At 41.0% G+C, this 13611-nt stretch overlaps 1 protein-coding gene across 1 annotated transcript; it reads left to right on the top strand.

Moving 5' to 3' along the window:
- The first annotated feature begins 41 nt into the window (after positions 1–41).
- On the top strand, positions 42–7724 carry urod (uroporphyrinogen decarboxylase). The gene is made up of 10 exons (XM_046409359.1): positions 42–233; positions 1346–1458; positions 1619–1698; positions 2668–2730; positions 3303–3500; positions 3593–3754; positions 4543–4677; positions 5191–5291; positions 5833–5899; positions 6625–7724. The coding sequence occupies exons 1-10, from the start codon at positions 211–213 to the stop codon at positions 6787–6789; spliced, it is 1107 nt and encodes a 368-aa protein (XP_046265315.1). The 5' UTR covers positions 42–210; the 3' UTR covers positions 6790–7724.
- Positions 7725–13611: the final 5887 nt, after the last annotated feature.

Below are 13611 nucleotides of genomic sequence, written 5' to 3'. Positions count from 1 at the left end.
AATATTTTATTTTGAATCCCCGCCTCGTTTCCTGGTCTGGTCACATGGCCTTCCAATATGGCCGCGCCCTGTATCGACGGAGAGAGGAGGAGAACAAGTTGTGCAAGCAGGTTTAAATGACAGTTGAGGAGCTGCAGGTCGCAACTGAGATCTCAAGAGAGAGACAGAGCAGCGTCTAAGAAAGCCTGTCATCTTTTCTGCCCTGCCGACATGAGTAAGGACGGTTTAATCCTGTAAGTACTACTGTTGTTACCTCAAAACGTACAGTATTACTTTAAGGTTAACGCTAGTATTTTGGCTGCCTGTCAAACCCTTATGATGTTATGAAACATGCTGTGTTGGTCTTTAAACATTTATTGAAAGCATTTCTGCACACACACAAACACACATGAATTGAATCTAGCATCGTGTTCTGCCTTAATAAATTCTTTTCAACAAAATGGAGACATTTCCCAGGCAGTGACGCTACGTATTAACTCATATGCACAGCTACTTCTGTTATGGCGAACTCTCATTCAGAAAATCAGCAGTGTAATCTTCTCTTGCTCACATTTAAAGGCGCATCCATTTGCAACATGAATTATTAGCTTTGACTAGTCGTGTGGGTCTTGAGATAAATTCGGCTTCTAGATTATGCAACAACGAGCACTGTTTTACAGTGTTATTTCGAATATAATTCCCAGTTGTCATTATTCATTATTTCTAGTCTAACCTACGTAAAAGGTTCATTCCCAGAAGTGAAGTGAATTAAAGTTGCAGTACAGTGTGCATAATTAGTGGAGGCTTCAGTGTTCTGCATTGGTAACTTGAAAGCAATTTGTAGTGATCCATCAGACATTCAGATTCACTTTAAAGTTTAGAATTCAAGTCAGGTTGCGATGCATCCGAAGCAGCCTTTCATTCAACCGTTGTTCTGCTGCTGGAAGATGATAAGTGAGCAGAGGAGTGTTATCTTTCACAATCACTCTTTGGCTGGATGCATAATAAGTTTGCTGAGGGTGGGACATGCCTGTGTGATAGATAACAGGAGCTTCTTACCATATTGTAGCCCTAGAGCTATAGCGATTAGGAAACTGTCAACTAAACCACATTCACACAAAGAGTAATTGTGAGAGTCATTATCTAAAATTTTGCATCAATTTATTCTACAGTAAAACGTGTAACACTGACTGCGACTTGCTCTTCACCAAAAGCCCTGTGTCTTTTCGTTAACAATGCTTACCTTTTTAAAGTGTATATTCTGATGTGCATTTAGTACTGGCTAATGCTGCTGTGGTTCTGCAGATTTGCTTCATGAGCACAGTGAAAACACTTCTAAAACCAGGGTTTTATTTTTTCTGCATAGCCCCAAAGACTTCCCCCAACTCCAGAACGATACGTTCCTGCGAGCAGCACGAGGAGAAGAAACTGAACATGTCCCCGTGTGGTGTATGAGACAGGCTGGAAGATACCTACCAGGTATTGTGATCAGTGCTTCTTTTTTTCCCCTGAAATATGTTTTTTTTTTGTCTCTCATACCTACATTGGAAGACTTTGCTTACATGAATAACTGTCTTGGACTTTGAGGACCAACATTAAGATATATAAACATTAATGTTTTGTTGAATTTATTTTTCAGAGTTTCGTGAGTTCAGAGCAGGGAAAGACTTCTTTGAGACATGTCGGTCGCCAGAGGCCTGCTGTGAGCTCACTCTGCAGGTATCACAGTGCTTTCAGTCGACATTTAGCAGGACAGAGCTAAGATTAAGCACATTGACATTGTGTCATGGGTTCTCCGCCTGCACCTCCTGCATTTCAAGGGGGAACAAACCGGGGTGATGAACGCGTAGCGCCTATCCTATTTCACTCAGAAATACGTCCCGATACAGAAACTCAACACTTGAAATGCTGTTTCATCTGGATGTTAAGCCACCACCACAAGACAACAAATCACCAGTGGAATAAAAGCAAATACTTATCAAATGGCCACATTTCAGGTCCACCACAGTTAATTAATTTTGATGCCATCTAATGTAATGTATTTTTATTCTTAATATTATCTTGAAAGGAGAAGCACCAACATGCCAACAACCACTGAAGATAATTTAAAACATCTGATCCACTGATTCACTTTTAAGGTACTTAGGACTAGAAGTACATTAGTAAATAAGTTTGTGGTGGAATGTAAAAGCACATTCACTCAAAGAGCAAAGAGCTTATAAAATGTATTATGTTATAATTAAACCACCTATCAGTATAAACAAGTGCAGCTGAAACAATTACATAATTAAACAAATTGTTGATTGACTCAAAATTAATTGGCAACTATTTAAACAACCTTTTAATTATTTTAATAATTTTCATTTATTGTTAATAATTTTGAGGTTTGGACTTCTGTGATTGTTTTTTACAGAGAAAAAAACTATTAAACTACTTAACTACTTTTAAACTTGTTCTTTTAATACCTTTAAATACATTTTCCTGATTGTACTAGCACGTTACTTAAATAACATTTTACAGTGCCATATTAGTACTTTTACTTAAGTAAAGAATCTGAATACTTCTCCACCAGTGGATGCTGATGGGTTGAAAATAAAAAGTCAAGACGAAACAACAAACTTTAATCAAATTTCTGTGTGTTATCCCTGTTCTTTCTTTGTAAAAATGTTTTCCTGTTTTCGCTTCCAGCCTCTGAGACGTTTTCCCTTCGATGCTGCCATCATCTTCTCTGACATCCTGGTTATCCCACAGGTAAGCTTGTTGATTGTGTTTTTTGTGTTTTTCTTCCCCCTGTGTCCAAAAATGATGGACGCGGCTCAAATAGCATTTGACTGTGTCAGGTGCATACAGTATACGCAGTCAGCTTATCTGACAACGAAATGAAAAATCCATTTTCCGAGTTCTGATTTGCCCCTTTGTTCATTAATGTCCATTTCAGTGTGACTTTAAGTCAGCAATATAAAAAGCTGTTTGTAATGCAAACGTTACTACCAGCATACAGCTGAGTTTGGTGGCTTGGGTAATTTCGGTGTTATATGTTGCTTTGAGCTATCATCAGCTACTGTGAGGGTGTTAGAAGAAACTGAACAGTTGAATATCACAGTACATGAGGATGTGGATTCCCAAAAAAGAAACCAGCTATATAAAGAGTTATATAGTATATTTATGTTGTTAATTTAAAAACCTACAGTGCAAATGATTTTTATGTGCTATAAGATCAGGACATTTTCTTCAATAACATGGTGTAATATGACAGACTGCAGCCATCTGGTGAGTTTTCTGTGTGTCTTTATTCCTTCTTTCATTCATCTTCCTCCCTCCAGGCCCTGGGTATGGACGTCCAGATGGTGGCAGGTAAAGGTCCTACATTCCCGGAGCCCCTGAAGGAACCAGAAGACCTGCAGCGTCTGCAGGCCAAAGTGGACGTGGGCAAAGAGCTTGGCTACGTCTTCAAAGCCATCACACTGACCAGACACAAGATAGAAGGCAAAGTGCCGCTCATAGGATTCACTGGAGCTCCGGTTAGAGAAAACACAGGCACGTTTAAAGATGTAGAGAATAGCATGAGTAGCTGTGACTCTTACTCTCCCTTCTTGCCTGCGTCTCTTCACAGTGGACGCTGATGTCCTACATGATAGAAGGCGGAGGCTCCAGCACCCACTCCAAGGCGAAGCGTTGGCTGTACCGACACCCTGAGGCCAGCCACATGCTGTTGAGGATGCTGACAGATGTGATAGTGCAGTACCTGCTGGGCCAGGTGGCAGCTGGAGCTCAGGTCGGACAGCTTGCCTTCAAATCTCTGGTCACGTTTATGAACTGCTTTTTGTTACTTAATCATGTCAGGAGAAAGAGCCAGCTGGTCTGATATATGGGGAGCTGATAGCTGATAACACAGTAAGAATACAATGCAATAAGGCATATTGTGTGAAGTATTTCAGAGTTTGAATATGAATAGCGTTTGCTGATTGTGGCGGCTCCTGCACACACTGCTTATGGAATCAAATCAGCTCCTCAGAATCAGCACAAAATCCGGTTGAGGCAGCAGTTTTTCCACCAAAAAAGTTGAGCACAGCCTGAGAGCTTAAACCTGGATTATTACACAAAGTCTAGACAATGTCATGCCAGCAGAGTGCATCGCCATTTTTACTGCACTTCTCAGTATTTGGGGCAGCAGCGTGGCTACAGAGAGTCTGTCTGTTTACCTGTTTTGAGCTCAGTGCTGCTGCTCTTCTTTGACCTTGTCACCTTCCACCACAGCAGTGTGAGAAAAGAGAGAATAATACTGTATTATAACTGCTGATGTAAAACCTGCATCGTTACCAATCCTTGAGTAATATGACTGTAAAATAGGAAATAATAACAAGAAGTAGAACAGGTTCTTCTTTCTTTCGACTCAGGAGGTGGTGGAGACCAAAGCAGAGAGAGTGAATATTGGACTCAGATTTATCTGATGTATCCAGATGATGTCAATGTTTCTCTGAGTCTGCTGGATATTTAAAATAGAAACTAGCTTGCTGGCTTGGTGTCTTTTTAGGTGACTCCATTTTTGCGTGTGTTGTCCAGGCTCTGCAGGTGTTCGAGTCCCATGCTGGCATTCTGGGGCCAGTCGAGTTTAAAGAGTTCTCTCTGCCTTACCTACGAGACATCGCTCGCCGCGTCAAAGACAAACTCAAAGAGGCAGGACAGGATGTTCCCATGGTGAGAGACAGCTGTGCACATTAGCACACATGTGCCTCGGTCCAAATATGGAACCTGCCCATATTTGCGACACACACAATCACACTTTTGCAGTAACAGTGACAACGTCAGTGGCTAATCTTGTACACATCAGAATCAGAATTTCTTTATTTATCCCTGAGGGGAAATTCTTCTTTCCTACAGAAACATGTGCACTTCATCCTAAATGAGCCAAGTCAGACAACTCAGTTTATTTCCCTGCTGTATTTTTGTGTTTGTTCTCTTGTTATAATTACTTTCTATATTGGTTTCAATACTCTGTTCTATTCTTATCATCAGTGTGTTGCTTCAACAGCACTGTTTCCCAGGAGGGATCATTAAGGATCCATCTGGTCTCATATAAATAACTGCTCTGCTTTATTACCAGAAGATGGCAGCATTTCACCAAAAATGTTTCATGATGACCTGTAGTGAAATTGCTTTGAAAATCTACTTTTTGTACTTTCCTGTACCTTCTGTGTTTGTGTCTTCCAGATCGCCTTTGCAAAGGACGCTCACTACGCTCTAGAGGAGCTTTCTCAGTCTCATTATGAGGTGGTTGGACTGGACTGGACCATTGACCCACGATCAGCACGGTAACACACACACCTTCACACCTTAGTTCTCAAATGACGGCGCAAAAAACACAAAATAAAATCAGCTCAATCGCTTCTTCTCTGCTTCAAGCTCTGTGTTATCTGTGCCGCATCAACCCATCGTATATTTGTAAAATGTATTAGTTTCAAGTTTCAACCCGGGTTGGCTCCACTAGGTTGTAGTTTGTAAGATTTGTTGAGCAGGAATAGAAAACAATCAATACACAAATCTTCTCAGTCAAAAGCAGATACAGCCACAGCTTCAAAGTCCACTGTCGTGGTCAGGCTGCAGAAAATGAGCTTGAAGCTAAATCAAAGCTGAATACATCTCAGGGATGTAGCCAGTGTTGTGTAGCCACTAATCATGGACCATACTGTCTTGTTTTCTGAAGAGAAGGTTAACCATTAGTGACCTCTTTATCGTCACTGAGTACAGGATTTAAGTCAACAAACGTCTGTGTTTCCTGCTCTGCTCATCAAATACTTAACCTGTTGGTTAAAGGATTACCCTGTGTGTCCTGTGTTGTGTGTGTTTTTACAGGGAGCGCACAGGAGGGAAGGTCAGCCTGCAGGGAAACATGGACCCTTGTGCTCTCTATGCTCCAAAGGTAACCTCCACACCCACTCTGGTTAACAGAACAACCCCTTGCTTTCAAGCATTTACCTCCCTACCCATCTCCTCTAACACAACAGTCTCTGTAAAAGTAGCGAAACAAGCATAGCATTCAGCACTAACACATTTTATATAGAGATTTAAAATGTGACAGTCACAGAGTTATTAGACAAGATGTTGTGAATTTTGTTTGAAGTGAAGGGAAAATGAATGCCACAAATGAAATCACTTGCACACGTCGCGTAATAAGGAATCTGGTTATTTTAGTGGTCCTTGTCTGATTGTGCAGGATCAACACAGTGAGGAGTGATATGTGAAGAAAGAAAGAAAGAAAGTCATCTTTCTCAGGTTGATCTCTCAGCTGCTGCTATTTTCAGCACTCGGTGTTCACACGCTGTGAATCCTGCTTTCCTTCCACAGTATTTCCATTCACATATTTCTACCTCAAGTGAAGTGTTGTAATTCATTCTGACAAACTTTTGTTTGCACACTCTACGGCAATTTATAACTCTTCACCAGAAGTTCCTAAAACCGTTCCTCCTCTGACCCAGTTTGAGCAAAGTTTATCCCAGACACTCTAAGTTCTTATAAATTTTCTACAGCCGCAGTTGAGCCACGACTGATCCAAAAATGTCTGCCAGTTGATCCTTAACTTTAACCCCCCTGACCCCCTCTCTCTCGCTCACTCTCTCTCTCTCCCTCTCCCTCTCCCTCCTCAAGGAACGCATTTCAGACATTGTGAAGAAGATGTTGGAGGGTTTCGGCACAAAGGGCTACATCGCCAACCTGGGCCACGGCCTGTACCCCGACATGGACCCCGAGAACGTGGGCGCCTTCGTCGAGGCTGTGCACCAACACTCGAAACAGATGATCAAACAAATGTAAAGATGGATGTGCAAGCCAAAAGTGCTGTCAGTGGTGATTGACAAAATGTACAATAATGCAATATTTTATTAAAAACTGTGATGAGCAGTAAATAGAGCTTCACATCTGTTTTCAGCGGTTTAAGAGTACATTCCCACAGATTTCCAAGGAGGAAAAATAGATAACACTGATATTAATGTGTGACACAAAAAAAAACAAAAAAACAAACATGAATTCTCATTCAGCATAGATTTTCATCATATTATGTTGGGTTTTCTAAGATGAGGTTTTCTGTTCATCTGTAATGCGTTGATCTGACCAGGAGTGGATTATGTGTTTCCACTGGAAACATTTTAGCAAGTGCATGTACATTATGAATGCATTTTCAGTTGTACAGGATTTAAATTAATATTGGATCAAAATCCAATCAAAATGCTCTCAACGGCTTTAAGATGAAATTCTTATTTTTTCCCATTGTCATTCAAACTCACCATAAACAGTTGCAAGTACAAATACAAAATCTAATTTCTTAATAGCTGTAAACATCAGCATGTGAAATCAAACGTTGGTGATTTAGGAAAAGAGTTTTGAGCACACACTACTGCAGTTGTAAAACCAGTTTTGAGGGAAGCAGCAGTTGATCATTTCGCCACCTAATGACTTCACAGCGAGCATGAACAGCTTTTATTTTTATTCTTGCTGTTAGAAAATCTTCCAACAAATGCACATTAAAGAAGATGCCTTATGCTGTTTTTGTATTTGTCTTTCATCCTAAATTTTTTAAAATCTTTTTCTTTTTTTTTAATTTCTCAGAAAAACTCAGAAAAGGTGTCTTATGAAGGGAATCGCATTGTGAGCGTCATGTAAGGTTGCATGTGACTGCAGTTTTTTAGAACATGAAAATCTTTTTTTTCCCTATAAATAATAATAATAAATAAAGATTGATTTAATTTTCAGTGAGGGTTATGTTGCTTTTTATTTTATGTGAAGTTATTACATTTTCTTTTCATCTGCCACTCAGCTCAGGCCTTGAGCAGGGTGGCACTGCTTCTTTATGCTCGGAAAGTCAGAAACTGTTCCCAAGTCATTTAAATAAACCAGGTTCTGTAAAGACATTGAGTAACTATTACTGACCCTTTCTTTTATACTGGTTCTCTTCACTTTTAGCCATGCAAAGCAGGGTGGGCTCTAAGGATGGCAGTCAGTTGGTCCATCCATTCGAAATGGACTGCCATAAAAATGGACATTCATGATATTCATCTTCCCCTCAGTATGAATTGTGATAACCTTAATGATCCTTTAAAAGATTTCATCCTTGCATTCCTGTCAACACTGTCATACTCACGATGGACCGTATTAAACATTGCCAGAGTCAGTGCAGCAGGAGCCAAAGATCATCTGCAACTCGGCCACCTACATTTCAGTCAGGAATTGGAGTGTTATGCTAGTGGCAGCTAACGTAGCCTGGAGCTGCTAGCTTCACAAGTGATGATCAGCGGGCGACAGAGGTCTGACTTCTTCTTTCTAACTGCACACCTCAGGACCGTTTTCATTTTCAAACTCGTAGCCTCCAGCCCCACCTGATTCTGTGACATCACATGAGGACATTTCTGAGATTGTACACATCTTCTTCTTCACCTATGCTGTGACATTCCCTAACACCTGTAAACTCCCTTCAATACATGAAATCACTTCCCCTTTCACATTTTTATGCCAACGTGAGGCTTAGTGAGGGTTGTTTAGCTGATTGCAATCTCTAACCTCACAGATGCTAAGAGATCCTATAAACTGTTACTTTTTTATAAACTGTTACTTACTTTTTGCTTCAAGCCTTGGAAGCTACAAGTACCATCAGATAAAAGTTAATACATATTAAGCACATTTTAAAAATCAGTGCTTGCTAAATTTTGTTTTCTTTGCATGGTTTGTGCAGCAGAGTTGTTAGTCATCATATGCATGAGGGTGGGGGGACAGATTGGAGACTGAGGCCTGGCCCAGTAAATGGGACAGAGACGTGACAATGACTGGGGCTTTAACTGGGACAGAAGTGAGACAGTGTCCTGCCTGAAGGTGCATTAACACCATTTTATCATCCAGTGTGGAGTCCTTTGAGACATGCTTTATAATGAAGGTCTATATAAATAAACAGCTCAAACAGTACAGCACAATGTGGCCTCTAGAACAACATTAACTAGTTTAATGGTGGTGATAGAATAACTTTTTTAAAGGAATTCGCTTTAAAAGGCAAAACGGGAAAAGGTTACCCAGTGACCAGCAACTAGTTAATGATGGAGAAAAAATGTGTCTTGTCTTTCAAATGCATGTGTTGCCACTTGGGATCACCAAACTTGTGAAGTCACAGTGGAGTGATAACCACCACTGCTAAATGTTGAAATCTGGCATCACCTTCACCAATGAGGACTCATGACACTGTGTATTACCTCCACAACCACCAATGAGACAGTGGATGAAAGCTAAGCATCCAATTACAAAGCTCCAGGTCTTTTGTCTCCATGTGAATTTAACGATTCAGTAAATCCGAGGTAAACGCACAGCTTTATAACACAGAATTTGGCTTACAATGAAATCACGTGCAGTACTACAGTAATCATAATGGAAGCTGTTTACATGAGGAATTGGGAAAAAGGAATCAATTAATCCTAAATTGTGTTTTTCTCTGTGAAGCAGCTAAGAACATCAGATAAGCAGATCCTGGTAAATCCGGTTGTTGTTGTTGTTGTTGTTGCTGCTGCTGATGTTGTGGAGGATTCCAGCTAAAATCATAACATCATGTGACCAGACTGGAGTGGTGGGGAGGGGCTATGATTTCAGGGGTTGCCTCCTCACCAGCTGTGAGACTCTGCTGTTGTCGTCACTGAGGTCAATGCCAGCATTTTAGACTGCATTTCCTTTCTGATAGAGAGGTTTGAATATTTTGTGACAAGATATAAGTTTTCTTTAGATACATGCAAATTCCACACAGAAGGGCCCAGACCAGGATTCAAACCTGGAGCCCTCTTGCTCAGTGCTAACCCCTGCACCATTGTGCCACTGCAAAAGCTCTTTGTTGTAACTTGTTATTTGTGCTTAAAGACAATTTTAATGATTTAAAACCCCTTCAAATCTTAAAATCTCATCATTGGGCCCAGACCCCAGAATTCCAGACTGGGCCCTTCTGTGCACAGTTTGCATGTTCTCAGTTCGCATGTTAATTGGCTACTCCACATTGCCCCAAGCTGTGAATGTGTGCGCATGAGTGGTGTATGGTTGTCTGTCTTTGTGTGTCAGCCCTGTAATTGACTGGCGCCCAGTCCAGGGTGAACCCCACCTCTCACCTGTAGTCAGTGCCCACCCGACCCTGATGTATAAAGAGCATAAAGAAAATGGAGGGTGGAAACTTTTGCAGGCAGCACTGGCCTAAACAGATGTGGCCTAAACACATTACTCACACTCAAAATGAGTGGGAAAACTGAATAAATCTGAATAAGTCTCAAGCTAACACAGCTTTGTCACGCACCCCTCAGGTCTAATCCAGATGTACAAGGTACACATCAGCATCTGTATCCAGCTTAAATACACTCATAATACTTGTTATTTAATGTTGGTTTTGGTCTTTGAGCAATTCCACAGTTGCTGAATGTTGTAGATCTTTTTTGGATTTGTCTGCTGAACATTTCAGTTGAAGGGATGAAATGTTGAATTCAAGCCATCAGATTAATTAAGAATGAGCAAAAGCAAGTGGGCCTTAGAGTTATTAATAAATACAAAAACATACAAAGCTCAAAGCAGCTGAATTAATGTTGTTGATGATGGCAAAAAGCAATTGTTCCTCAAATGAAAGCCGGCTTTCATTCATCTCTGTCCTTTGTGTTGCTGTAGTACCATAAACAGATTTGCACACACACACACACACACAAACACACCACCCACAAAGCTTTTGTTGTGCCCCCACCCTTGCGTAAATAGCGGAGACAAATGAACAAAAATCACAGCTGATTGCCGACAGGTAAGACTGAAGAGGCTGCGACTGTGTGTCAGTGGGCCATCTGGGAACAAAGTGACAGGCTGTGTGTGTGTGCATGCGTGCGTGTGTGTGTGTGTGTGTGTGGGTATATGACAGAGAAAGAAGGTTGTAACAATGAATCTATGGTCTTTAGAAATGGAGATCAATTTCCACATGGTCGACTTTAAAGGCTTTGGCAGGAGAATAATATATAAGTGTGCGTATTTGTGTGTGTGTGGTGTTTGTCTGTGTATGTACATGTGTGTGTACACGTATGAGTCATTTCGTGTTGTGCACTTGTGTGCATTTGTGACTATGTGTATGTATCTGGGCTTTTATGTGTGTATTTTGTGCACAGATATTGAACAGGTGTGTGTGTGTGTGTGTGTGTGTGTGTGTGTGTGTGTGTGTGTGTGTGTGTGTGTGACTGTTTGAAGGAGGTCCAGGCTCCATCTCTCAGCAAATCAGCAGGCCTGAAAATCCAATCTGCCTAGAGAGACAGCAGGCTGTACATCATCTGCCATGGATGGACACTATCAGCGCTTTATCAGTGACTGCCCCCAAACACACGAACACACACACACACACATACTATATCTTTCAATGACTACATGCATGAATGAGCTCACACATCCACACACAGCCCACTGTGACAGAGACTGATAGACATTATTACCATAGTGGTTGCGGAGGGACGCGGAGGGAGAAACTGAAACTCTAGACCTTGAGCTACCTCATATTAATGCAGATGCTGAGTGACTGTGACTGTCCCTCTTTGCTGATGACGACTTCCTGTCCCACCAAGTTCAACCTGGAGATTTGGGCCTGGATTGTGACCTACATGATCGCGAAAGGTAACATTCTGTGGAACAAGTGGAATGCTGGGAAAAGTTGCCTGTAAAATATTCATAACCTTGTAGGAGGTGGGTTTTAAAGATTTGTAAACTTAAAGCTATGTGAAGATTGTCTCTCAAGTATTAAATCATTAAATTGTTCATTTATTCACACACTCACCGTTAGCCTGTCTGCCCCCTAGTGGCTTTAATTGGACATGAAAATGGTAGTTCCATAGCTATGTAACTGTATGTCCTTGCTGATAGGTGACTTTGAAGCCCTCAGCTTTTGAGAACTTCCTGATACAGCCATCCATTTATTCATACTTATCAGGGTCCAAGTTGCAGTGGTAGCAGGCTAAACAAGGTAATCCAGATGTGTCTCTCATCAGCCACATCTTCTTTGGGAAGCCTGTGATGTTACTATCCCAAAATGTTTATGTACATCCAGCATGTTTTGGACAAATGTCTGACACTAATGCATTTGCTGAACAACAATCACCAAATTTTTCTTCTCACATGCAGTGCTATTTGTCCATGTAGATTGTTTCGGTGTGCATGATAAAGGTTTGGAGATGTCAATATTAGAAATGTCTGACTTCTCTCAAATACAGTGTAGCTAGATGGCAATTGGCCTGTGCTACTCAAAGTGCCAAAAACATCTGAACTACATTTGAAAAACTGAAAGGCAATTTCTGATCTGGTTACTCAAGATTATCCACAGGCCTTGTTGTGAGCAGTTTTATGTGGGAACTTTCTTTTCTACTGCGCAGGAGAAAGCATGCATCCACTGATGGACGAGAGGCTAGCTAACTAAGCTAACTAATGTAACAACTCAGCCGAGGATGGAAGGATGACTTTGGGGTGAACTGTCCCTTTAAGAGAGAGAGAGAGAGAGAGAGAGAGAGAGAGAGAAGGGGGAGAGATTTGGGGATGCACTGAAAACAAAGGAGAAAAAGATTGATCATATAGCAATCACTTCTCCATCTATCTGTCTGGATAATTAATATAAATCTGCTCATTTCACATCAGCCAATCAATCTAGATTTACACACACACACACACACACACACATACGGTGTCACGAGCACACTTAGCACCTCTCAATGGGATGATTGCCTGCTCATATGGCACAGCAGGAATCTCTAATGAATGAGACTCAAGCAGTGAAGGAGTGATAGAAGAAAAATTTTCTGATAAGGGACAAACAAGTGAGAGATTGATAGAACTGTATCAGCCTCCACATGCTTCATTCATCACTGATGCTGGGGACATGAATAGCTGAAAATGCTGGCTTGTGCCAGCTGGGATACGGACTGTATTGTTAAGTCATTTACATTTTCCATTAAAACATTCCTGGGACATTACAGATCTAACCCATATACGGCTGCTGAACAGGGAGCGGGCCCACTGATACCCTTATTAACAGGCCTTCTAAAATACAAAACCTTAAAATAGATATAGAAATGCCAGTGTATTACCAGATGTTTTATGTGCTTTATGGTACATTTTATAGAATAAATGATTTCTGTAAATAAATGAATTATTTAAATCATTTCAATTACATGTTTACATACACCAATCATCAATCAGCCACAACATTATCAAACTTTGATTTTATGGTTTGAAAATGGTCAAAACGAAATATTCCACCTGCAACAAAAACTGTCAACAGGCATTGGGTTGTACTGGAGCAGGGGCATCCTTAAAATGAGAGAACAGAACTATCGCCATCCTCATGACGGCTTGATGAAGTAGTCTATTTTGGAGCCCAGAAGTGGCATTAAGAGAAAAATAAATGCGGGCCACATTTTACTACACTGAGAACTCAAAAGGCTATTTTGTGTGCATGAGAAACAACTCATTCCCACATTTTTGTTGTAATTGTGAGCCGGACGGGCAGCCCAGCAGACACTCGGCCTGTCAGCTCAGCCTACCTCAGGTACACTTAAGCAGCACCACAGGAGGCACTGCGATAGCTGACAGGTCAGTGTGTGTTTACCAGGG

Source organism: Scatophagus argus, chromosome 13 (genome assembly GCF_020382885.2).
Source record: "Scatophagus argus isolate fScaArg1 chromosome 13, fScaArg1.pri, whole genome shotgun sequence".
Lineage (NCBI taxonomy): Eukaryota > Metazoa > Chordata > Actinopteri > Scatophagidae > Scatophagus > Scatophagus argus.
Note: the sequence above shows the minus strand (reverse complement) of the source record. Positions and strands in the feature narration are given on the sequence as shown.

Coding starts and splice junctions, on each gene's coding strand:
- urod (XM_046409359.1), top strand. CDS start 211: ATGAGTAAGGACGGTTTAATCCT. Junction 234..1,345: donor AGTAAGGACGGTTTAATCCT/GTAAGTACTACT, acceptor TTTTCTGCATAG/CCCCAAAGACTTCCCCCAAC. Junction 1,699..2,667: donor GCTGTGAGCTCACTCTGCAG/GTATCACAGTGC, acceptor TTTCGCTTCCAG/CCTCTGAGACGTTTTCCCTT.